The 27,846-nt window shown below is 38.2% G+C and overlaps 1 protein-coding gene across 17 annotated transcripts in view; it reads left to right on the forward strand.

Moving 5' to 3' along the window:
• LOC111578167 (LIM and calponin homology domains-containing protein 1) overlaps positions 1-27,846 on the forward strand; it is a 98,113-nt gene that overhangs the window by 43,804 nt on the left and 26,463 nt on the right. For 15 of the 17 annotated variants that reach the window (XM_055016567.1, XM_055016564.1, XM_035954866.2 and 12 more), the window contains exons 4-8: positions 6,398-6,504; positions 14,543-14,573; positions 18,116-18,226; positions 19,740-19,938; positions 27,478-27,736. In XM_055016567.1, the coding sequence (XP_054872542.1) occupies positions 6,398-6,504; positions 14,543-14,573; positions 18,116-18,226; positions 19,740-19,938; positions 27,478-27,736 (707 nt within the window). Of the gene's footprint in view, positions 1-5,452; positions 5,749-6,397; positions 6,505-14,542; positions 14,574-15,384; positions 15,743-18,115; positions 18,227-19,739; positions 19,939-27,477; positions 27,737-27,846 lie in introns of those variants that run through there. The other 2 variants (XM_055016572.1, XM_055016573.1) reach the window with 2 other exon arrangements.

Genomic DNA, 27,846 nt, shown 5'->3' on the forward strand with positions numbered 1-27,846 from the left:
AAGAAATCCATTTCAGCATGTTCTTGTTTACAACGAAATAACTTGTAAACTCAGGATGATGTATGTTTTCAATCATACTGATGCAAGTTAAAGTACTTGTTTCCTTTCAACAAATCATTGTGGTAAGATAAGGAGACTGCAGAAAGATAAAAAGACTTTAAAAATGATAATGGTGCAGTGGAGGTATACTAGTAACTAAGACAGAAGTTTTGGTACTAGCAAAAAAAAAAAAAAGAAAATGCAGTTGGAGCTCAGTGTTATGTGGAACGAAACAAGACAGACCTGACAAGGACGTCTGAGTTGGGCTGAAATGGCTTTTCTTATCTCATGATGTCACTAATGGCTGCCAGTGCCCCTTCTCTGATTTTTTTGAAAGTGGTGGATAATTACACACATTCTTCAAAGCCTGTTTTCCACCATGTAATCTGCTAGAAAAAACAATTGATTTTCCTGTTAAAGTTTTAAAGCCCAGCAGCTTCTGCGCTTGTTCTGTCTTGGCATTTTTTCAGCTGTGTCGCCAGTGCATAAACAGATTTTAAGTTTCTGTTTCCACCATTTTACTGTAGTTACTTCTGTCAATTTTCTTCTTGTTTGTAATCTTTTCAGCTGTACTGGTTGACATCCATGTCATTTTGTATTTTAAAAGCTTTTTTGAGAGCCGTCAGAGACACATAGGGGGCAGAATACCACTTTTACAACATACTATGACAACTTTTGACCAGTAGTTCCATAACTGGGTGTTAGGTTTTAAAATCTTCATCTTTTTAAGTTTTGTGTACATTGAGCATTTAACGCATGTCTACCATTTTTTTTAGAAAGTGAAAGGTGCATTTAAAGAAAGACGTGAATTGAAGTCAGTGGTATTTTTTGTTGCAGTGTGTATTTTAAAGTCTAATTGTTAATCTGTTTGGGACAGTGTGCATGATAGCTGGAACACCAGTAGCTGCAGGGATTGATGCATGTAACACCCGCTGTTATCACTATGGGTCATTCCCATCTGTAGGAGGCCTTTAGGGACCTCATTCACCTTCAAGTAGGTTCAGAGGACATTATCATCCCATTTAATGGTGATTTAGCACAAGAAGAACAAAGCTTCACACTTTGAGTTAGGGCGTTTTGGTGGTGATGTAAGTTAGTATACTTTTATCCAGGTGACATGAGTTTGAGTCCACTCAAAGGGCATAATTATAGCTTTACTTTTTCACTTAAGTCTTGTTTTTGACTTTTTCAATTTTTCCCATTGTTTTTCCCTCACTGCTGACCTGTGTTTTAAGTCAGTGTTTAGTTAAGTTTAGGCACCAAAACTACTTGGTTAGGTTTAGAAAAGGATGATGTTTTGGGTTGAAATACATCAGGTTGCTATGTTTACCACCTGAGATTTTAGTTGTACTTACTCACACAACTACAAGCAATTGCCCACGTTATCCGGGTTACTTTCTGTCTGTCCATGCTCAGAATGAACGATAACAAGCCTTCTGGCCTAGTTGAATTTGGACCAGGTGCTTATTGGCCCATATATGAGAGAATGATGTGCAGTGACAACAGCGTTTTAATGGGCTGATAACACCCAAATCAGGTATGTAATGACAACAATTAAAGTTTTCCCTTTAATCAGGCCCTACAGGACAAGAAGCATGGCATGACCAATATGTTTACATCAGTAGTTTGAAGAAAAATTCAAGAAAATTGCACCTTTTGGATGCTTTTTAATCTGAACAATGACACCCTTTCTTCATCTTAGCTGTGATTAGAGAGGTGAGAAACACATAAACAGGGGGTCTGCTGTTATCTGGCCCATCGTAATAAAACACAGCCTACTCCCCCTTCCTCTTCCTGTTTGGGGGCTAATGGGAAAATGAGTCTCTGAGGAGGTTAGACTGTTTTGTAATTAGAGCAGCTACCTCAGTGCTTTGGCAGCTCGGCATGTATGGCTCAGTGTTCGTCTTAACAGGTTGGTTGTGGCGTGCTGTGTTCCCAGTCGTCTCTGGGTCGACTGGTATGCTCATGTTTTACAGTGTGTAAACAGACATGCAATGGCGATCTCCCTGCAAGATGAATAGTAGTAATTCACATGCCTTAAAAGGTGTTGTTTTCCAGACATGAAGTTTATGGCATCAGGCATTTTTGTTCCTTTTTAGTGACGCAAATGTAGCAAACAACACTTAAGACTGTTACATAAACCCCCTTAAATTCGCACTTTATTAATAATCAATATTTATCTTAATTTCAAGATTTGTTCGTGAGTATCCTGAGATGATCCCAACAATGATCAACTCAAAATTTTCTCTGAAACTGCTCTACATGTTGGAAATGCTACAGTTTATACCAGGTAGAGGCCAGAGCAGCATCTGAGTTATCTTTTGTCCCAACAATTGCAGGGAAAGTACAAATAATGCTGCTAATTTTACAAAAGATAAACCAGGAATGTGTTATTGTTCATTTGGTTGGCCAGTGCAATAGAACTTGAGCAGATTTAACTTTGCAGCCTAAGAAGAATTTACTTGAATAGCATTTTAGAGTAGGACATTTGAGACAGTGTGTGGGGTGGTTATCTTCTCAGATTCATATTCCTTCTGCAGGGTTTTCCCTCAGTTTCCTCAGTAGTCATCTGGGTCCCACATTACAATGTTTACACGTCATTCACTACCATTATCCTTAACATATTTGTGAATAAAGCAGGGAACAGTTACATAGTTTGTTGAATTTGTTTAATTCACCAATAAGGATAGTTGAAATGTTATGAAATATATGTATATGGATTACCTGAACTTGTGCACGTAAGAAGAATAAACACGTTGCCTTGCTAATATTAATTTGTGGCATAAAACTGGACAGGTCCAAAGACTTTCTGGTTGAGTTAACATTAGGCGCTTGCAAAAGTAGCCTGTTTTGTAACTACTACTACTCTCAGCTGCTTTTTGGAACATCATGTTTTCTTTACATAATCATGATAACTAAACAAAAATGCTTTGATATGGCTGAACTTAGTTTAGTCACCAGGTCATGTTAGATACTAACATCAGTTCAATCAAAGCGTCTTTATGTATTTATTATAATGGCAACTAGCTTCACTGCCTCCATAATTCTGTTCATCCGTGTAGTTACATCAGTAGTTTCTTTAGCTTTAAAATAGGCTTCATTAGATATATTACCTCTGCCATAGCTGTCATTCACAACCACCAAGTTTATACATAATTTATTCTTTGTTGAGGTTTGCCCATTAATGATTGGTGCAGCATGCGTACCCAAGTCAGTGGTTGTAACTACCATCCAGATGACAGATGGGCATCTGTCACACACCAGAACATATTTTGTTGCCAACTTTCTTGTGAAGCTCGTCATTGTCCAACATCAGACGGTGAACTCTGATCCTCGGCCTGAGAAAACTGTTGTACAAATTGTGATATTGATCAGACATTAATTGCAATGGGCTTTGCCTTCAAAGAAATTCAGTTTTGTTTTGTTTTTTTCTCATGTAGCGTAGAAAAGCGTCATCTGGTCACATTTTTAGTTAGTATTACTGGATCATGGAGTAAGTTCCTGTCAGTGATGTAGTACTTACTGTTAGTGTTAAAATGATTTTTTTGGCATTTTTCAACAGCTTTTCACTATAAACTATTTGTCAAGATTAGATTGTAAAATAAATGCATGTGGATTTCTAACTTTAATCTGACACTGTTGACATTTTTATGTCTTTTGCCTAAATTTATTATGACTTCGGGGATCTGAGTGAACAGGGGCCTTATGTCTGAGTCAGCCTCCTAATCCTTCTACAAACACATTCAGCTGTCAGTCACTTCTTTGTGGTAGACACCTTGTTTCCTGTGGCAGTGACCTGCAAATCACCACAAAGTGGTGCTCCCGTCTTCCAAAACTCACAAATATATTCCCTCCTGCTTAGTTTTTTGTTTTGCTATTTTAAATAGACTGCTAGATAAGCAGCTGTAATCATCCTTTGTAGTATGAAATACCTCCCTTTGAATAACAAAATGTGGGACAAAATTGTTTAGCTGCTAAAGGTGGAGATGAAGTTGCCTTTTGATAGCTTAAAAGTATCAACACCATTAGACCTTCTGTTGCCCCAGGCTTTAACTTTAAGTGCTCTCTGTTTCATGGACATGCTCTAAATTACACTTTTAACTTCTTTAGGTCTCTCTGTTTAAAAAAAAATAATGTAATTCAAAGTCTAAAAAGACAAAGAAAATGAAAATAGCGATCACATTTCAAAGTTAAAATATTTCAAAAGCTTTTAATTGAATGTTAGGTAGATTCCTTCACTGTCTGACAATTGGTCGAGTCTTTTCAGCTGTAACAAGCTTGATTATATTCTTTACTTTGCTAATTATTGCCATTCCATTCATTAATCATATGTGTGTCTTGGTTTCCAAAATTAAATTCAGTGCTTCACAGGAGACAGTGTCTATTTTTAAAGGTCTATATTGTTGTGTTCACTCTTATTGCCTTCCTGTTACTCCGGCCTTTGTATAGCCTTTAATATTTCAAAAAAAAAAAAAAAAGATTACTCATGGAGTCAGCCATACATCAAAAACTGGTAGTTGGGAAAAATTTCCTCTATCTTCAAGTGTTACCCAGCAGCTCCATTTTTTTTCCAAGTTGATGAAATATGCTTGTTTATGGACATACTTTAAACACAGAAGCAACAAATATTTGACTCACATTTGTAACTGTTTACTTGGATACTTGGACATAAAGTTTGGGAGTTTTGGTTGCAGGATGTCTGCACCTAAAGGGAGTCGCTTGTTCCAAGTGTTATCTCATTTCTTGTATCTAAAAAAAAAACAAAAACAAAAAACTAACAAATATTAATTGGTTGCAGTTGGTCCAAAAGGGTTAAGTTTGAGGTCCAGCATGACCTTGATCAGCCGTGTGTGAGAGCCAGATAATCTGGCTATAGGTGTGTCCTCCCTGATGTAGAACTGGCAGAAGAAGAGATTGCTGGGTCATCTCTGGATAGAGACGGCCATGTGTCTGTGGGTGTTTGTGAGCATGTATCTGTGGGTGGGGTTGCCTCACCAGGAGAGCAGAGATGGCCCTGTCCCAAAAACACAGGAAGCTGCAGGGTGGGTTTTAAAGGGGGTGTTTTGCCAGAAATGGAAAAGGATCGTGAGAACAAGTGTTTCCAAGTGTGTGTATGCGTTTGTGTCTGTGGCTATGCATGTGTTCTTGCGCCTGCCAGTGTGTATATATAAATACAGCTCCTAGATTTGTGTGTCTGAGCACTCATAGCAGTGTGTCTTTAAAACAACATTTTCTCTAAGTGTGTGCGTGCTGTTTGTAGATATACGCACATTGTGTTTCTGTTTGGCATCTGAGAGAGAGTGCTTGGGACAATCGGGGTGGAGAGGAAATGGTGACACCCTGAGAGAGAAAGGGAGGGAAGGGCTTAGGTTGTGGCCCTCTGAAAGATAGAGAGACAGAAACAAAGAGAGAGAGACAACCTGGGAACAGGAGAGGAGAGCTTGGCTCAGGTTGCATCCAACAAAGAGTTTGTCAGAGAGCAGAGAGGGAGGAAGACTGAGACGATGGGGAGAGAGTGAAGTGCAGAGAGAGAGGGGGAGGGACGGAAGGAATGATCGAGGAAAAGCAGGTGAATGAGGGGACAGAAATAAGAAGCAGGAAACACTCGGACGAAGCGGGAGGTCAAGAGTGAAAGCTGGGGTAATCTGAGAGAGGAGATGCAAGAAAGCTGAACACAAACCCTCATGGTGTCGCGTTTCTCTCGAGCAGGTATCCTGATTTTCATGTTTTGCAGAGACTGCTTGTTTGTGTGTGTGTGTGTGTACACGTTTGTGTGCAGGAAAGAGAAGAATTAACCCTCTCCAGTTCCATAAAATGACTCGTGAGTGAAACATCTTTGGTCAACATGTGTTTGTTTGACAGAGAAAACATTTTGTGTCAGAGTTCATGTGCAATGATTTAAGAGGATCTTGATGTTCTCTGTCATTAACTTTGTGTGTTTTTGTGTGCATGTTACTGTACATCTGCCTTTGTAAGATCTCATTTGATGTTTGCATATTTGTTAATATTAGAACAATGTGTGTCTCAGAGGGTAGTTTAAGGATTGGCGCTTGGTTTAAAGTTTCTGGTTAGAATTAGGTTTCTGTTAAGGATAGGGTTAACATTGGGGAAGTTATTCTGTTAATAGGAAATAGTGAAGTGTCACACATGTGGGTGTATAGTATTTCAGTGGAGAAGTAAATCAAAAGCACCAGTTTTTTTCCTTTCTGCACTTATAATTAAATTTGAATTAAGTGTGTTTCTTCAGTGTGTGTGAGTTGAGACCTTATGCAGTGAACCTGACATCGCTGTGCCTTCTGTCTTTGCCAAGTATTACTATTTATCCTGATGAAACCGTATGTGTGTGTGTTCTGCACAGGACAACCTCAGTGTGTTTCTGCGAGGCTGTGAGGAGTTGGGACTGAAGGGCTCCCAGCTGTTTGACCCTGGAGACCTGCAGGACACATCGACACGCCCCGCTGCCAAGTAAGACTCAAAGTTTCAGTGTTCACTTGCTGCTCAGTGGGTGTGTATGTGGGCGTACGTCATTCGGTTCTGTTCCAAAGTCAGTGTCCACCATGTGAGCAAGCTGAGGCCTAAGGATTTAATGGGAAATCTATTGTTCTTAATCTAAATGTAGCACAGTAATGATTCTAGTTTAAGTGTACACAAGGGTCATCTGCATTTTTTTTTACATTAGATTGGATTGTTGTAAATATCTGGTAATTAAATCCCAAATCAAAACTAAACTAATCCTGTTCTTATACTCTTCAGCTCCTCCTACCTGTTCAGGTGTATGTCCAGAAATCAAAACCCAACATAACCTGTGCTGTGCTTTTCATGTATTTGTTCCTCATATTAGAAGAACAATGGTTTAAAATGCTTCACGAAAGGACCTGATACTGACTTAGGTGACTTTTTTTGGTCAGTTCAAGCCATTTGTGAGTTTATTGTGTTAGGGGAAAAATCTCTGTGGTCACTGTTGCTCCCTTAAGGAGTCTCTCTCTGAAGGTTTTTAATTAAACAATGTACATATGCCCACTATGTGACAGTCTTATTGGCCCAATATTGTTGTTTTTATTTGCTCTTCGGTGTTTTTGTCCGGCCCTATTGTAGTATTTAATCAAAGTTAGACTTTTGCTTTACTGCAGTAATCAGAGTGAGAGTGATGTTCTTCTAAAGCCTGATTATAGTAAAGGCATTACTATGTCACAGGTAATAAAATAATGAAGCAATTTCCAATGTGTTACTTCCTTTTAAAGAAGTAAAAACTAGTCACAGGGGACAAAAGGTCATATTGTTTTTTAAACAAGAAGTGAGGTTTTTGTAATATGCATTCTTAGTAGTGTAGTATGGTACATTCACTGTGTTACAGTAGCCACAGTATATATGAACAAATGGCAATTAAGTCCTAATTTGTGTTTTTAAGCTTAAGAATTTACTCCATGAATGCTGGATTTGAATATCTTATCTCAAATTCCTCCTATTGTTGAGCAATTATCAGTCATATCACATCAGTTGCTGGAATTTTCAATGAACCGTAGATGCTCACATTTGTTTTTTCTCCTGAACTCTTTGAAGACTTATCGTCCTTGTCAACCTAAAAGCTGAAGTTGAACTTCCTTGACTTTGGAAACAGCAGCTGACAAAACAGTCTCACCTCAAACTGAAGAGCTGTACTGCAGCTTTTGTGTATGTTATAGAAAGTTTAATCACAAGAGAGGCTTGTGTTTTTCTGCATGGTTGGATGGAGTGCTGATGATAAACACTTGAATTGTATGTTAATAGCTTGTCTGTCACCCTGCTTGTCCATTTCTTTGTGTCTCACTGTCATTTGCTCTGTCAGACAATCAAGTAGTTGACTGCCACACAAATAAGTAATTGAGAGTCAATTGAAGTTTGTATTAGCCTGTGTCAGTGAAGGAACAATGGCATATTTGTTAGACACAACTGGCCTCTGTCCAAACACAACACAAGGGTTTGCATCACTCACTGAACCGTGACTCCTACTTTGTTGCTTGGTAACAAAGCCAAGTGCATGTATTTTTTTCATATATATGCTACTTGTATTTATGTGAATGTGTGGGTGTTTCAGTGTGTTCGGCATGCACTGTAATCACGCTGACTGTCGTTTCATTCACAGAAGGGTTTAGGAAGGTGCTTCTGGAGATGAGGCAAGAGAGGGAACAATGCTAATCTTAGATGGTCTCAGGAGCAGCTGCTTGACTGGTTTTGTCAGGGCAAGGAAATCTTTGAAAGCTTTGAGGTGTCTGTGTGTGAATACACCTTTGTTTGTATACACTGATGTTTACATAGTCATTGTTAAGCATGTGTGCAAACTTACAAGAACACATACCATTTTGTTTCATTGATTTAGCCACAGGGGCACTTGTGTCATTTTCAGTAGGTATCAGTTTACACCTGTTTGTGCGCTGTTTAGATAACATTGCAATGTATTGCAATGTATAAATGCTATGTTGTAGGGCTGCACAATTAATCAAATACTAATCATTATCAGGATTTAGGCCTCTCATAATTACATGAACATGAGAAATTGCAATATTACCATTTACAGTGCTAGCTCTGCTTATAGAAAACCCTTCTAACAGAGAAAAAGCTCCTGCGGATAAAATCACTTATGTTTCATATTTGGTAAATCTGAATTTAGAACACCTCCACATCCAAGTAATTTTTGGTCACACGACTGCACAGCTGTTTAACTCGCACCTACCGTCAAATCTATATAAGGTGTTGAAAGAGCTTCGGGATAAAATGTAGCATCTATCAATAAGCAGATGTTCATCAGGTGGGGTGTTTACATTTTATTTAAACTTTGCCTTAAGGAAATGCTCTGAATTTTGATAAAAAGAACCTTATTTTAAGTCTTATTTTGATTTACAGATTAACGGGAAAATAGCACAGGTGAAAGCAGTCGACTTTTTATTTACAAAATGCAATAAGCATATTTTGTCCCTAAAATCAAATAATAATTGTGATTTTTCATATAATCATGTTTATCATTTGTTTATAATCATGCAGACCTACTATGTTGTTAAACCTAACTTAAAATTAACCACTAATGAACAATGAACATGGATTTGACAGTAAAGTCAGTAGCAAATAATCTTCATTGTCATTTAATCTGTCAATAATTTTTCCCAAAAATCAAGATGATGTCCTTAAATGTCTTGTTTTGTCGACAACCCAAAGACTTTTAATTTATTGTCTGGAGGAGTTAAGAAGTAAGAAATTACTTAGATTTGACAAATTAAAATCAGAGAATTTAGACTTTCTTTCCTAAAACGGATCAATCTCCCGCTCCAGCTTACTCCTTGTTTGTGGTACTATTGTGATACACCATGTGTACCATTTATGACCTGAGAAGTGAAAGGTGCTCAATATCCAATAGTCGAACCCTTGATACAGAGGTCTAGACCTGGGTATACAGAAACATATTACTTGAAACTCCAAGCACAACTTACATTTTTAGAAAATGAGTAAATCAAGAATGCTTTTTAGGAATACCTCCCGCTAGGACCACAAAGGACCATCTGTTACATTTTTTACACTTCAAATTGTTTAGTTCAAGCAGAGAATTTTAGATTTCAATTTTTTGTACTTTGCAATAGTAGTTTCAATTTCAGCTTAATGTTTTGGCACTGGACTGACTTCTGAAATACGATTTCCATATTTAATCTTTTACTAGCGACCCATTTAGGCTAATTTTAGCTGCACAGTAAACATAATTTTCAAAAACTCTGAAACGTTACCTTTCAAATGAGGTATCAAACATGCATTTTGGCCTTGCAATACTTGTGCTATGAACATTTCCATTCTGCCAAATGGCATACAGGTAATAATTCCATAAAAAGACTCCTCTCTATGGATGTTAAGAGGTTAAAAAATATGGCCATGCTCACTCTGGAAGTCAAGAATATGGGAGCAATATATACAGGTAGCACAAAGCTGAAAGGAAACTTTGTCATTGTTCAAGTGGCCCTGGGCTATTTCCAGTGGTTATGTAACCCTCTGTCGTACAGGATGCTATTTTCTTGCTCCTCATAGCCATGGCAGGAAGCAGTTTCTGTGCTTCACCCCTGAGTCTCTGGACAGGTGTTTACTCATCTAGGAAACAGCTTTGGACAGGGAAGTGTAAAGACGGACAGGTTGCGGTACACTATGAGCTCAGGCCTGAAATATCTCCTGTTCCTCTGCATGTTGATGGAAACAGATCGATTTCCAAGATAAGTGACAGTTTGCCTGGCAGAGTCAATGAGAGGACAGGAGAGAGGCGCTGGGTTTCCATTCATCTATTGAGCAAGCTGCAGACAGCGCTTTTAAAAAGCTGCAGAAAAAACAAAATCCACACTGTTTCCATACAAATAAAGTTGAAAATCTGAAAACAACCGCAGCAAATACAACTATTTTAATTTTAATTTGTACTAAGCTGCTGTGACTCTGTACTGTCAGCAAATACTGGAAAATATTTATTGCTTTCACATACATAAAAACAACAACAATTACAAGTAATGCTAATGCAACTACCCATCAGACATCATGGAGCCGAGGAGGGATGCTGCTCTAAACAGATTAAATCAACTATTACTAGGCCACATTTGAGTTTTTTGTAATGAAAAACAAGTTGTGTCTCTTGTTTTTTTTGTCACTTGAAGTCTGCATTGTTAATTCAGCAAATGCACTGATTGATTTTGGTAGAAAACCTGGAATTCCCCGTAAAACTGTTGTCTAACAAGGACAGCAATTTCCTTTAATATACTTCATTAGCAATCTTGTTGCTTGATAGAAAAACTACACACCCACACTAAATAGCATATATTTATATATTTTTTTTAAAGATGTAAAAGATACCAGTAACTATTTTATGTTGTGTTTTAACCCCCTGAACCCCAAAACCAATCAAGAGCTTTGAAAGGCATGTTATCTTTAAAAAAGCTACCAAAATAACACAAGCTGTAAAAACAGAAAGGACTGACAGAGTTTAAACTTTCTGACAGTCCTTGAGCTAATCATGTGTGATGTGCAGGCCCATTGTTAAAATTAGCCAAATCTGAGCTTGATATCATATTTAATTTAAAAAAAAAAAAAAAAAAAAAACATTTCTCATTCAAAAATGTCCTAAAAATACCTCAGGTTATGAGAAAAACTAAAAAACATGTGCTGTTTATTGCTACTTGAGAATAACTCGGTTGCAACAGTCACCTAACAAAATTCCTTGACTATTCGGCTGAACTGCAGACTTTGTTTACACAACAGAGACAAGTATGGAAACAAATTAAGGAATTTGAGAGCAAAATACAACATACTTAATCATTCAGATAAGTGCAAAATGTATCAAAACCATATACAAAGGAGCAATATGTAAACAAGTCGTAAGATACATTCAGCGTGGTGAATGATCTTTTATGGAGTTGATATGCAGAGTAGTGAGAAGAATGGCTACTTTGTAAAGGCTGTAAAAATGAAAGTAGTAAAATATTTATAGAATGTAGAGCCACATTTTTTCCGATATTGGTAACACATGTGAAGTCAAGGAAAAATGTTGTATATGCTGAATCCATTGTTTTATTTATCAGAAAGAAATTATTATACTATAAGAAATTTTACTTTAGTTTTTTCCCCTACAGTTTCTGACACTATAACTTTATTATATTCCACAAAAGTAATTTCTGAGTTCTCTCTACTTCTGGCCATGGCTGTGCTGTTTCCATAGAGGTTCAGGACTTTATTTTGTAGTGAAAGATGAGCCCACGGTGACTTCTTTTACGATAAGGTTTCTTTTTTATCACTGATCCTGTTATGAATAATATCATGGATACTGACAGTGATAGAGACAAACAGAAAGAAAGTAAAACTGTAAAATATTATGGATATGTACACTAACTGGGCCTCTAAATATGATCTAATACCTTGTGGAATCCATTGCGCTTGCCTTTTAGTTTTACTTCCAGCAGAGAAAGCAACCTGTCTTAAAGTTTATTTAGTCAGCTGACAGAAAGAGAGGATGATGAGGCAGGGAGAAGGTTTCCACATCATCCCCTCCAGCTACTTTCACCTTCCTCTTCTCTTCCTCTCTCGCTCCTTTGTTTCTCCGGTCTCTACTGTCACAGAAAACCCAACTGTAATTTGGGTGTCACTTGGGTGTTGAGTGAGTTGGGCTCTTTGACCCTCAGGCTTTGGAAACTAGTTATAAACAGTCCCGTGATACATGAGTTCAGACATCAAAACCTGTGTGGTAACAAAATGCACATTATTTTTTTCTTTTCCGTAAATGAGACCAGAACATTTAGTAGTTACTGATGTGGCTTTTGTCTGACGTTACTCTGTCATGTAGCTCAGACATGAAAGAAACCTCAACCTCTTATAGCTTTTTAAAGCTCTGCCCTGTTTGATTCCCATGTTTGGCTAAACTGTTCCCATACAAGGTGATGCAGTACATCATCATAAGCTGTACTTGAATTCTTAGAACTGCAGTATATATATAGTAGGGACTTGTTAAGCTGGGATGATACTTGGCTGAATTTACATGTATACATCACCACAAGCCCTTGCAGTGGAGAGGATTGTGGTTAACACACATTATACACTTGATGCACACAGGTCTCAAATCTCAAAATGCATTGTGTACATTCACATGTCAGACAAACTGATAACTTTAATGTCTGTGCCACAAAAATATACAAAATAAAAACAGCCACACAAACATCTGGGAGTGATACCTCTACATGTTAATCTGGAAAAAGTATAGTATCATCTTAATACATGTTCATCTCTTGAGCATATATAGTTTTCTGTTATCCATTTCAGGCATCCTTTTTCCAGGAAAGTTTATTTTACTATTTATTATAAGGGAAACTGTAACATTTAATTCCTTTACACATATGGCCTGTATTATACGAAGAGTTTGTACATGTAAAGTGAACTAGCAACACAAAAATAAACCATATTCCGTCCACCTAGGCTTCTCTCCACAGGCTCCTTCTCAATTCAGTATCAGTTTGAACAATTAATTGATATTGTGTTTTCCCATTAGGGTGCGCTTACTCTGACAGGAAAAGTTTGGCCAGACCTTCTTGCTTTCAATTCTATTTTAAGCACACTTTCTTGGAAAAAGGTTATTTCAGGCATTTATTTTAAACCATGGTACTTATCAAATCAAAATTCAAAATCAAACTAAGTTTATTTGTGAAGCACATTTAAAAATAGTCAAAGTTGACTGAATTACTGTACATGATATAAATAATGAAAAAAAATTGCAAGTGCAAAATACAAGATGGAACACATAGGATACGTTTTTAAATCAATAAACATAAAATGCTAAAAAACAAGTCAATATAAAACAGGATAACAACTTCTAAGATGAATTTCTGAAATCAAATAATATAAAAAACTATTATTAAGACCACTAATAGCAACCAAAAGCCATTAAAAATGTGTACATCTTGACATTTTTCTTTGAAGTGCCAATGGAGAAGGAACAAGACATTCTACAGCTTTAGAGCTTCTCCCACAAAGGCACGATCTCTTTCTGAAATGTACCAGTGTGCCAACCCATGCATAGCTTTATGAACAAACAGAAAAACCTTGAGGATCACTTCTGTGTTTGACATGTATTCCTGTGTATTTTGAGAATTGCTTTCTGGCATCACTGCTTCCTGTCATTAAGGAGTGACGGATCATGTTGCTTTATTTTGCAAAGCATGTGTCCATGATGGGATTTTTTTTTAGCATTCTTCAGACTGTCTTCAAGGTTAATAAATCTTGGCCCGCTTAGGGAAATAGAGATGGTTGAATTTGTTTAGTTAAGACTGCTCGATAAATCTCGTTCTTACTACTTTGCCTACGTGTCTGTGTTTTAGCCTTTTATTTTCTTCAGCCTAGAGGTATGTATTTCTACTACAAAAGTGTCCGTTGGGGTTACAACAGCTTCATTCCACTTACCATTTATAGCTTCATGTGGTAATCCGCAAGATCTGCTTCTTTTCATTTTAGCAACATTTGTGGTGCTAAGTGGCCACTGCTGTGGTGTTTCTGCACTCCACCTCAAACCATTTGGCCACCACTGTGATGTCTGTCTCCTCTGATGATCTGTCGAAAAAGGATTTGTCCTGATGAACCCCGGTTTAACACTGCAAATATAGAAAGGCTCGCTTGCCCTTTAACTCATACAAAACAAACACATATTCCATTATATATATTTATTTTGTGTAGCTAAAGTCAAAATGCAGCCATTAAACTGCTGCAACCATGAGATAAAAGTATCACCAGAAAATAAACTGAATACAGAGATAGAAGTGCAGAGTCTTTTAGTTCTGCTTGCGTGGGCAAAAGTCACTCCAAATACCTCCATGTTTTCAGAAAGTTCTGCTTTTGCTGCTGTTTTCCATGAATATGTGGGAGATGATGAGCCTTAAGTTGTCTGCTGTTCTCTTTATGTAAGACGCTTCATTGAATTGCACCAGAAGTCAGTGTCTCACTACACCTCTCTCTCTGTCTCGTTCTCCAGGGGAAGTGACTGCAGTCGAAAGCTCAAGAATGTAAGTGATACCGCCGGATGACAGTGGGATAATTTGTTTGTGTGCTAAATGCATGTTTGGATGGAAGCTGTTTTTATGGCTCACCGTTTCTGTTTGTGCTGTTGCCACTACATCTGATTTCAGCTGCCATTATTGTTCATCTTCTACCTCACTTCATCCCATAGTAGTTCAGTTTTATTCTGCTGGAGTCAGACAACATGCTCTGTCAGTAGCTGTTCTAATTATTTAAACTGCTCTACTTGTATCTTTGCTGTCTTTAGTCTTTCTATTCCAAGACCTCTACCTGTTTTGGATGTCTGTATTATCTGGATTATATTTTAGCTATGCTTATGTTGTGTATTCTACATATTTCTGTCATACCTGTCCATTTTTCAACTCTTTGTGCTTTGTCTGTTTTACGAACTTTTACACTAATTTTGTAGGTCTTTGATTTTTGTTTGCCCTTTGCAGTTTTATTTCATGTCCTGTTTGTTCGCCAGTTGTTGTTTATTCTCTTTTGAGTATTTCTGGGTACTCTGATAAGTTTACTTCTTTGTATTCTACATAGTTGAGGCCGTTTTGGACTTGCTGTTCTGACTTTCTTTAAATAATTTAGTTCTATGTCCCTAATGTTGCCTCTGCCTGCTCAAATGCACTTCAACATCTTCCTATCCTTTTCTTATAATGCAGCTTTAAGAAGTGGAACACATTATGCTGGCTCTGCCCTCTCTGCAGTCAAAGCAGTTCTGCTCTCTCTCTCCGCTACCCTCCCTCTCTCTGTGATGCTGGTGTGCACTGTACAAGTTAATGTGTCGAGCTGCAGAGCTGGCCTGAGCCGCTAGCTCATTTAGCTGACTAAACACAGGGACTCTCAGCTACATCAGCCAGTGTGTGCAGCAGTAGCGAATTGCTCACATATTCCCAGCAGATAACGCTTTAGCCAGGACCTGCTACTATGATACGTTACTACTCTATGGATCTGCCGTGCAGAATCAGGACTGAGGACTAGGATTTGATAGCAGCTGTCTCTGCAACACATCAAATATTGAGAGGTGAAGGAACTGCACCGAGAGGAATTTGCTGATGTGGCGATGAACGTGTTGTTTAGCAAACAGATGGGACATTACAGTAAAAAGAGGATGCCTGAATGGATGGAATATTGCCGGATTCATGAGACGGTCGTTTAGCAGGTGAAGGTGTGAACAAGAAGAGCTGATTATGTGTTGTGATGACTGGAATGAAGGATCTCTGTGCAAAAATCTCAATGTGCAGATTGTGACATCTGCTACGATGTATGCATGCATGTGCTTGCGTATATAGGTGTTGACGTCGTAGGTGCATTTTTGTGTTTGTGTGCCGCTGTGTGGGTTTGACTCAAGTGTGTTTGCACGTGAAACAAAGAGATGATTGTTGTTTCAGTAGAACCTCTGACAGGTCTTTCCATATGTGTCAAGGCAGCTGAAACTGATGAGGCAAAGCGAGTGACACTGTCTGTCAAAACTCCATTGACATGTTCTTAAGCAAATATTTTCCTTGAACTACTATAACTCAGTGGCTGTGTCCAGGTTTTGGTTTTTGTATGATTGTCCATTGGTTGCTTTAGTTCTGCATGTGTCTAGCATGCAGGCACAGTGGTTGTGTAGCTGGGGTCAATATGGATGTGTTTAAAGCACAATAGTAAGCAAGTGAAACTGGTACTGACCCACTTCCAGTGAGAGTTGGCACGAATATGTCCATTATATTGGTGACACAGAATCACTATACTCCTCTGCTCAGAGTGCTACAGTATGCAGATAATGAAGCTCAACAACAGCAGCTGCAGTGTGACCACAGCACTTTTCTTCTGGAGCATTGCTTTCAGTTCCAGGATATGAGATAAAGCATTTTGTGCATGGTTTTACACAATTATGACTAGCAATAATAAAATATATGACAATCAGAATCCATTTATTGATTTAAATAGGATTCCAGTGTCCGTAGTTGTCACTTAATCAGACCAAAAGATTAGTTTTTCCTTGAAGATTCAACACAGTATCACAGAAAAGGGCTCATTTGTCTTTGTTTCTTCTAATCAGCAGGCCAGTTCCTTTGCTTGTTCTCCAAGAGTGTTTGAATGGCAGAAGTTGTTTACACTGATGGTATGACTGAAATAAACACATTAAGCCATGCTGAGCTTTCTTATCAAAGCAATCCCTGTGGAGTGCTGGTTGACATGGACACTGTAAATATAGCCGGGAGCATTTTGCCAACAGTGCTAAAGGTGCAGCTCTGTGTGATCTCCCTGAGGCTAGAGCCAGTTCATTCTACATTTTAGTCATTTAGCTGACTACAAAGGAACTTACTCTGAATGCAGTCAGCTTCAGCTCCTTTAGTCACACTCAGCGGTACTTCGGGGCATTATGTTACAAATATTGGCGCAAAGAAACAGAAGCAGACTCCTTCACCTGCTTGGTCAACAGTGTTACTGTTTTTGAGAGAGTTTAGATTGATCTGGCCATCTATGCACTCAGGGCTAAGCTAGCTGACATGCTAAATAAATCACTGCTAACACTGAAAGGTTGCTATATGTTTGCAGGAGAAGTGCCTGTGACCAGTTTCAGGGTCAGAACAATGGCTCGATCTTGTCGTATTTGTGCAGGACGCCTTTGCTAACATGTAGCTTCTTTGGAAGAGGCTGGACTGAAATGACCAGGAAACCAACATATGTTGCTTTCCAGGGAGAAAAACGAAAGGAACGGAGTGGGGAATGCTTGCCTTCTGTGCTTTTACCGCTTCCCTTCAATACAACCTATATTATTTATAGCATTTCATTTATGTAGCTGAGAAGTGAAAGGTTTTCCTACCTTACTGCAGATACATGCTGCACATCAACCAGAATAACATATTTTGAGTTGAATTGAACCCCAAGGAGTTTCTGAGCTCATTTTTCATTATGATATACTGCCCTGACCCTTTATGGAAACAATACAACCGTGGCTACAAGTGGAGAGAACTCCAAAATGTCTTGTCTGCAGTATGACACATTTATAATATCCCAAATCATTGTGTCTGTTTGTGTATACTAAGAAAATTGAAAAAAGCATTTACAAGATTTTTACCAAGTGCCCACAGGTGTTTCCAATACTAGAAAAAAAAATGACTGGATTTTTTTATTCCTTCCCATACTTGTCCTCTGCCTGCGGTTCAACCAAAACACCCCTGAAATTTTGTCTCATGATTGTTGATCACAGCTGAGTTACTAGTAGCTAATGCTTTTTTTTAATGATTGTGAACAATACATACACACGTAAACAAACACGTCATTATTTGAATTCTTCACTACTTAGACACAAATTGAAACTGTTCAGAAGGAAGCCAGACTAGCGAACAAAACTTAATTGTGATTAGAAAAATGAATCTATGCATACGGTTTTCACTTGACACTGAGATCAAGATTTCAAACGATTTAGCTGTTATCTCTGTACAGTTATCTTCTATGCTTTGCTCTGACTGCAGCTTTCTTCATAAGTAAAATATGAGCTGAATATATCATGATCTGTGACTGTATTTCTTCTTTCCCTCAGGTTTTAATCACCATCTACTGGTTGGGTCGTGCTGCCAACACCTGTACCTCCTACAACGGGCCCACGCTGGACCTGAAAGAGTTTGAAGGCCTGCTGTCACAGATGCGAAAGGTTTGCTGAGAGAGAAAGGCACATGATCACATATTTGCTCCCTGCAATAACTAAATGACCGGTCAGTATGGCCTCAACAAAACAGACGGTCTCTGCTGGATCACTTACTTTGGGATGCACTGAATGAGTGTTTGTTAAGTTTATTGAGATTCCTCAGGACTGATCTCAGGCAAAGCAGGACACCATCCAGCCCATAATCTTAGTGACATCGATAAAATTGGACTCTAGTGTAAATCATCTCAACCTGAATTCTACCTATTTACTGACCCTAAAGGACAGATCATTTGGAATTAGCTGTCCCTCAAGATGCACACTTGCACTCTCTGTGACAGCCATGATGTCACCCCCATGCAATTTATTCCACAATGTGACGTCCCTTTGCTGTTCTATAAAACTGAGAAATTACTGCCAACTCAGCAGAATTGCTTTCCCAGATGTTCACACGTTGCAGATGAACAAAACAAAGCCACATTTCCATGAAAACTTTAAACTTTATAAACTTTAATAAAAGAATAACAACTGAAAAATCAAGGAAAGGTCATCAGGTGTATAAATTCCACATCGATACTTCGTTTGTGAGAAGTTATGAAATGGCAGCTGAACCTTGCAAAAATGATGATGGAAAAACAAGAAGCAGGTGAATATGTAGCCTAGCTGCACTTTTCGTCTGGCGGGGAAAAGGGACATTTTCTTTCTTAAGTCTAGATGTATCCAACCCTGTAGATAGTTTCTCTGTTTGTCTTTGTTTTAAGATATCTTAAAGGTAAAATTTTTCCAGAGAAAACATGAAATTCTCTGTTTTCTGTGTACATTGGGTAAACAAATCTGAGAAGTACCATAGAATTTTTTGGTTAAGGAGAGCATTTTGTTTAAAAAAAAAAAAAAAAAAAAAAAAAAAAAGTCATATTTTGTAAGTTCTGTAACAGCTGAAAAAAACAAATCTTTACGTCCATCCACGAATCTGAACAGTGCACTTTTTTTTTTTTTTTTTTTTTAATCTGTGATTTTATTGCCAAAGCAAGCGAGGTGTATCACAGAGAGGAACAAATCACACGTTATATGGCAGTTGAGCCCCATTAAAACATAATGAAGACTTTTACAAGGATTTGAGAGTTGTATAACAGGCGATAGAGGGGTTGGGAGCAGGAAGTGTTTTGGTAGACAGGAAAGGCTTTTCTCCACCTTCCATTAGCTGCAAAGGCACAATTCAGCTGTAGACAGAAAGGGAGCAGCCACTGAGGTGAAGAGGGAGGGATGATATGAGCAGAAGAAAATGCAGAAGGGTTGTTGGATAAATAGATGTAGGAGGCATCAGAGTGGGATGTTTGTAGTGGACAAAAATCAAAGGAGACTCTCAGAATTTCAGTAACATATGATGGATTATGCAAAGGAAATTTACTCTGAATATTTGGGTCCATAAATTACTTTCACTACTTTACACCAAATATTATGTGCCGTTCCTTTTGTATACATGCATTTTGAAATACCCCTGTGTGCGTTTATGAATTTTCAGGAGGCAGAGGAGGCAGAGAGCCCTAAACGCAGCATCCGGGACAGTGGCTACATCGACTGCTGGGACTCTGAGCGCAGCGACTCTCTTTCTCCGCCACGACACGGACGCGAGGACTCATTCGACAGCCTGGACTCCTTCGGCTCACGCTCACGACAGACCCCATCGCCGGATGTCCTGGTCGCCCGCGGCAGCAGCGATGGTAAGAAACAGTTTACTCTCGCTGTAGTTGCACCGAACGATTTGTTGGAACTTACCACGAAAGTGGAGTCTTTTGATTTGAAATATTATTCACGCATTAAATCTGTTAAGTAGCCGTTATGGTATTTTCGAAAGAACTATTTGTCTTGTGGATGGGAAGTAATTTAGTACTGGCTTTGTTTGGGCGGGTCAAGGTGTTTAGATACTGTATATAGATAAATTAGGTGTATTGTCCATCTTGTGCTATTGTAATAAAGCCTGTTATTCTCCTGCCTGTGTTGTTGCAGGACAACGCCCAGTGTTAGTCGAAGGCTGCTGGAAAGAATAATGTGAATAGTTGTGCAGTGCCTGTTTTGAAGTCAGCCTATAGCTATTGTTTCATTTTAGCTACAGCCATACATCATGTGAAGGGGAAGGAGTTTAGTACTGGCAGTGGTGATTTTGTGTACGTCAAATTTAGCACTTTGATAGAGTGTACATGAGCTGAGGTAGTTTTTCAAACCATTTTTATTCTGTCATAGAAAAGAAAACTATGAAGAGTCCTGTCTGTTATTACTGTTGGAGCAAGGACTACACTCACCCCACAGATATTCGTCTTCCTTTGTGAAAAGCTGCTCTTGTACTTTCTTTGCATGACTGTGTCAGTTCATGGATCACCTAATCTGATGTCAATCTGCAGTTTCAAAAAACATCCTCAAGCCAAGCTTCAATTACAAATACTTTCACATCTGTTTTTGTTTCAAACACATTTCAGTCATGTATTATTAACACAGGCTCCGCCAAGCTGACATCCAATGACAGTTGTAGCAGGTGATGTTCAACCACATTTATTTGTTTTTGTGGGAGTGCTGATGTGTTCTGAATTAACTGAAAAAAATAGACATTGCCAGGAAGCTACAGTAGGGATCTGATTTTCTACCACGTCTGTTTTTTCTTAGATAAGAGGTTAAGACGTGGATTTTAACAATGTCTTGCTGTTAACATATTAGACCTGCATTCTTTGAAAATATAACATGAAGATTTTGAACTGTAGTTTAAAACATTGAGACACTGAAACCCGCCTGCTCCGTGGAAGATCAAGGAAGTAGCTTCATCTTTTTTTAATCTCTTTTTCCTCCTTTTAAATTGCACTTTGTAGCAATTTAGTTTCATTGCTGTTTTTCTAATCACATGTATGAATGAACGGGTGCTACAACCACGGTTCTTGTCCAAGCTTACAGTGTCATAGAGTTGGTGACGCCTTTCAGTAGGGATTTCCTGCCCTGTCGTTACCATCCGTGAAAAGCGTCTTTGTGTTTTGTGTTTGAAGCTGTTGTCCTTGGTTACGGCCATTTGATGACTGTCTTTAAGTGTGGACTGAGATGAGTGATGGCACTAGAGAGGGTGGCAGAGATGAAGTGTCCTAATGTAGTATGTGAGACAAAGAAGTGGAAGAGAAAGAGGCGAGGTTGAATGAATGGGCTTTTAGTGGTTTTTGATCTGACATTTGACGGATATGTCAGTGATGACACGACTGCCAGCTTTTGGTTGGAGAGCAAAGGACACAGTTACATGTGATGATGCATCTGCATGGTGAAAAAAAAATGAGCTGATGGGCTAACTCATCAAATGATGTGTATAAAATGTGAGTTCCAGAGTTAAAATATCACTATTTGGAGAGAAGACAAGGAAATGTATGTGATTTATTTATCTTCTGTTTCCCAGCATTGTACCACTTGTAGAATTTGATGTTTCTGGCTTTTATGAATTCTCTTACTGACATTACAACATAGAGACCTACGCTGGTGGGTATGACAGTAAAGTATCAGAAATATAGAGAAAAGACAGAACATTAGGATTTGACAGCATGTAATCTATGTAGTGTATATTGCCTTGTGTTTGTTTTGAAAACCATATATTGGGTGAAACGTCTTCAAGAGCCTAAGCTCTTGGGCAGGGTTTTTCCTGCAAAGAGGAATTTCTTGCACCTCCCCACTGAGCTTTTGAAGAGACCACAAGAGAGGTTTTAGACAGCTCCAAAGAAAAATCCCAGGACTAAAATGACAAGAATTTAGATTTTTAAAATTTTTTATTTTTTTTTTAAGTAACCCTTTTTGTTCATTGGAGTTTCATTTACTTGAGCATGATAGACATTTTTGTTTATCAATTGGTCAGAAATATCAGGAAAATGCATAGATTCTTTTCAAATAAGTTAATACAGACTCATTGCCCTTACTGTACACAAACTTCATCCTCCAAAGGCCCATTCTGATTTAAGAAAACCCTTGTTGGAGCATATGTATTTTAATGCATCCAACATGGTAGCACAACACTTGTGCACAATATTAAGTTTCTCAAGACAAATAAAGTATGAAATGGCTTTGAAGCTGTTTTTATAGTTTATGCTGGAGTCAGAAATTGTGTTCAAAATACATTTTGGTCACATATGAGTACTTTACAATGCCAACCTGACCATATGCTGTCATTCAGAGCTCTTGATTTCTGCACTGTTTGTGAATTTGAACCTTTTAAATTTTAATGACAGCCTGTAAAAAAAATTACAGCAGTCGTCAGAAAGCGTAATATAATTTTCATCGCCAACCGCATGTGGGAAAATACTAGAACAAGGCTCAGCATCCTGTCTGACTGTGTTTTTGTTTTGAGGGAAGTGCAAAGGAAACTGCTGTCTCTGAAGCCTGCGGTGTTGTCACCAACAGTCAAACTACAGACTTTAAAACTTCACTGGATGTTGACTTTTGCTTTATCAGAAATAAGGGGGAAATCCACCCTAAATTTGTCCTGCTAACAGAGCGACAGGCCTTGTTGTTTGACTGTGTATTCTGTCATTCTTACTGATACGTAACCATTTGAGTGCAGAGAAAACATTAGTTTATCCAGGGGTAAGATTTTGGTTTTCCAAAATGTTCAGGACATTGAGCAATCACACAACTACAAGACTGAGAGGGACAGTTTTTCCTGTTGCGGTAGCATTAATAGATCAAACTGCAAAGCTGCCACAAGACATTATTTTAAATGCTCTTGTTTTACTACACAAGCATTACTTAATCAATCCCTCCACCGACATGTGCAACCCACAGCTGATTAGTCATGCTGTCAAGCTGTTTGTATTCCCACACGCCCACATCTGATCCAAAGTTTAAAAAATATGAAGGGAATTGCTAATAGATGAAAAATGAGGAGGCAGGTTGGCTCAGTTAAAACTGAATGACAACACACATATCTTAACAGGGTGACTCCTCGAATGGTTCAAACATTGTTGAACAATGATACTGTAAGTAACAACATCTTAGTTATCTGAGGTGGAAATCCCCTCAAGTTTTGTTGGATTATTGCTGTTAGAATCATGTTGTGGTTCAGTCGTGTTTAGGACAATGGAAGGTTTCAAAAACTTCACATTTAGTTCAACATCTTTATGGAAATTTTCTTGTCAGGTGATATTTATTTGCAACACATCAGTGTTCATATCACCCCACAGGCTTAAACCAGAGAAATGTGGACAGGGAACAGGGAACTTTGAGTTCAACAAGAAGAAAAGCATCTCCTTATAACTTGTATACAAACTTGACTTTGCCAAGTCCTCCCTGCCCTGCCCTTTAGACTAAGCCTTTTCTTTATTCATCACTGAAAACTGATTTCACCCTGACAGCAATTAGAGGACAAGGGGAATAGTTTAATCTAATCTCTGAAAGAAATTCAATATTGACAAAGGTCTTTTGTTTGGGCCAAGTTTGCAGGATGGGTACAGTTTTGATAAATGAGGCTTTTGGTGCTCATATAGTAAAGAATGTCCTTCTCCTTTCTGTTTTTGCGGGGCAACACCCACTGCCAGTCAAAGGAGTAATTGAATGATGTAACTGAGATGGCTTTAAGGGTTTTGTCGAAACTATTACCTGAAAGTGAAGCATTCAGATTTTCTAAAATATCACGTATCATTTGTTTTCAAACTACTGCTTTCACACCCAACTCAGGACTCATAATTCATATTGGACATCAATATGAAGTGACTGCAATGTTTACAACACACACACATGCACAGAATAATAAACACATCAAAGTATTTTTTTTATTACTAAATTATCCTGTTTCTAAGCACTGCCTTCCTTACTGATGTTACAGTCACACGTGCAGTTTATAGTTGGTGTTTTTTAACGCAGGCTTATGATTTCACATAAAGGTGAAACTTGGTCTTCATTTATAGCCAGCCACTGTTATTTTTGTAAACTAAAATAGCAGCTGTTGTGAGTAGATTTCATCAGCTGTAACTAGGTTCCATGAGTTATTTAACAATTTTTTTCTGGCTGTGTTTTTAGTATTTCCAGCTGACTTTTATTAAAAATGAGAAGCCAATAATTTGGTCACATGAGATGATACATGATATGATGCAAGAGGACTCAGGCTACAGCTGCAGTGCATGTTCCAGTTGAAAAGTGAGCGTTTCAATCTGTTGATCATCCACGTAGAACACAGATTAAGGAGCAGCATTTTTATTGCATAGCAGAGTAGGATTAGTTAGCACTGCTCATATAGTATCATAAATTCTTAATTTAAGATAGCATTATTATGATGCTAACAACATTCTTGGACAAGTAACACAGTGGTTAAGTTTATGCTTTGTTGTTTGTTTTAAAACATGTTTTGCTTTTGCAAGACATCTTTGAGGCTGACGATGACAGTGTGTATGTTTGGGTAGATGGAACATCACTGGCAGGACTTGCTAAAGTGTAAACCTTCTCAAATCCAATAAAGAGGACAATTGAGTCACTAAAATTAGCCTAATCTCTGCTGCACGAGACTCCAGCACCAGCTCTTACTTAGGGAATTTCCCAATCCTGAAATCAGAACCTAGCCTGACAGTAGGTGACTACTGAAGGTAATATGCTGCTTAACTGGGCTTTGGGTTTGCTTTCAGATGTCATGCAGATCACATTAAAAATATTTTTTAATATGTTTTCTTGTTTTTGCTTTTAACTCTGAATATAAAACACTAGATTTGTATCCTATGATAGCAAAAAAATGATATCAAATTATATTTTGCTGTTATGTTCTAGGAAATGGCGTTTTTTTTCTCCTTTAATGCTAAGATGTCATCACTATTTGTCATTTGTAATTTTGTTTCCACTTTTCAGTTGCTATAAAGAATATTGAGCTAGACTCCACAGCTTTCCATTTTCATGTACGATGGCTGTAAGTTAATGATTATTGATGTAAATAAGTTTCTCCGTAGCCCTGGCACTGTATGGCACTGACCCGTGATAAATGTTCCTTCAAGCTTTAGTGTTACCACATGTGCAGCAGGAGCAGATCATCCCATAGAAACATATGTTGCTCCTTAAAGATGGATAGACTTGGATGATAGAGTCACTCATGTTTCCAATTGATGGGTTAAGAGTCATAATTGAAGCATCCATTGTTGGAAGTGCAGATTCCTCAAGGCCTTCTTTGGACCTTGATCTGTCAATCTTTTAGACCACAGTAAAACAAAGTCTAATAATAGAAAAGGAGGTTTCCAAAAGTTCAAAATGTTACGTTTCTTTCCACTGAGAGCTGTGGTTCCTTCCACATGTATCTCTTCAAAACTAAGTGGAAGATTTTATGGTTTATTCTTTGAAAATATATGCACTGAGTCATAAATGCATAGGTCATAGATGGAGTACATATGCACTCTAAGGGAGGGGACAGTAGCACATGTGCTGAACATCTTGGAGAGGAATTTTTGGGAGTCCTTGGGTATTGCAGGGCTGCAGGTATCTATTTTCTACTGATTGAACGTACTTAATCTGGAGTAGGATTTGCAAAAATAATTAGGTGGAAATACCTGGTATGTGGGCAGTGCAACACAGAAATTGTAAATGTGTGATAACCTCAGTCAGCCTGACTTTCATTTCTCTCTGCTGCATGTTCTCCGGGGATCACCTTAGGACATCTTGCAGAGGAATTTAAGACGCCAAGTAGGGAAAGTCCTTGAACAGTGCACTTCTGCAAAGCCAGGTGTTGCCACTGGCATTAAAAAGCTAACAATATGTTTAAAATCTGATACACACAGACACAGAGGCATCCTGAGGAAATGTTTTCCTAACTCTAGGCTAAAATTTTGTCAACACGAGCTGCACAATACAAATTTAGAGATGATTTATGTTACCTGCTTTGTTTCAGGCCATGAATCTGCTTGGGCCTGATTTATGCTGAGCCACTGGAATGTGCCGCACATAATAATACTGTAAGACCATTGTAATGTTTTGTAAGGTCTATATGATCTCACAGCTTGGAGATAAATTCTATAAATTTAAAGAAAGAAATCTGGGTTATCAGCCATGAGACTTCCCAATCAACAGTTTATCAGCCCAACTTATTTTTGGGTTTATTCTCTCTCCCTCCCTTTCTCTTGCTCTCTTTCCAACAGTCTCCCCCGACAGTGACTCAGCAAGCTGGATGTTCCTTATTCTTTAGGATACTTAGAGGGGAATCGTGGTCATTTTCAAAACACATCATCGCTGAGGAGATACACATCCTGTGTTTCCTCAGAATGCAACAACATGCCTAGATAGCTTTGTAATTATTATTATTATAATTATTAGTTAACAGCATTTAAATAGGGAAATTAATGGAGTGTAGGACTGCCAACATTGCTAGAGAGTAAATGATATGCCTAAAAACAAAACTATTCTTCATGGTCTAAGAGTAATTGTGACTTTTAAGTTTTATTTGTTAGCACTATTTATTGAAGTGCTTTGTATGGATGGTTTTAATAGCGCATTGGACCTGTCTAATGACTGACTCTAGCTCAAAAGACTTATTTTTGTAATCTGTCTAATTAGACACTTTTGTGAAACTTTGTGTATTTGAAATGTTTGTACGTCCTTTATTTGAGTAGTTTTCACAGTATCAGCTGACTGAAGAGAAAATGTTAAAAATGTTAAAGACATCCGTATGATGCATGGCCTTCATTATATCAGACCAGAGTAGTTATAATAGTTAAACTTTGCAATTAATCTGTGGTTCTTATTTGAGCTGAAGTGTGGGCGGTGATCCATACAGAGCACAGATTAGTTACAGTCAGTTACACCACTGCTTGCAGCTCCAGAATACAGTGCCACATCTTTTTGAGTTTTCCAGTTACCATAAGTTATTCTTTATAGCATGAAGATAATGGAAAACAATATGCAAGTATGAGCAAGCAGCAGTGTTCTTACTACTACATCAAATTCCCTCCGAAGTAGTTTCGTGCAACTTTCAATTTCAGTTTCATTAGTTTATCTGTCATCTTAACTGTAATGCTAAATATTTAAAATAAGCCCTTCTTACATGTCACCATCTCCTCCATGATATAGCAATTTTTAAATGGCTGGTCTTCTTCGTTATTTTTTTATTTATTTATTTTTTTAATGTGGTAATTGTGGGGTTCAGCTTGTTTGGAGGATTTCATCTCTGAACCTAAAGCTTATCAACTAAATTATAAAATAGTATCTCTGTCATGACAAGTGTGCTCCACTGACACCAGTACACTTCTTCATCTTCATCCCGCCTTTCTTCCCCTCATTAGGCCGTGGCAGCGACTCGGAGTCCGACGGTCCCCCTCACAGGAAGATGCCAGACGTTCGTAAGGACGACATGTTGGCACGGCGAACGTCCATCAGCGAGCCACGAACTGCCATGCCTTTCAACCAGTACCTGCCCAACAAGAGCAACCAGAGTGGATATGTGCCAACACCGCTCCGCAAGAAAAAGAACGACAAGGAGGAGGGAGGACGGAAGAGCTGGAGTACCGCTACTTCACCTGTAGGGGGAGACAGACCTTTTAGGTGAGTGTGAAAATGACACAAAGAAGAAATATATAGCTTTTGTAGGCTAGTAGGGTTAATGAAAAGGCATTCACCACCTGATCACAGTTACATATATATTACATGTTGCC

Source organism: Amphiprion ocellaris, chromosome 13 (assembly GCF_022539595.1).
Source record: "Amphiprion ocellaris isolate individual 3 ecotype Okinawa chromosome 13, ASM2253959v1, whole genome shotgun sequence".
Classification (NCBI taxonomy): Eukaryota; Metazoa; Chordata; class Actinopteri; family Pomacentridae; genus Amphiprion; species Amphiprion ocellaris.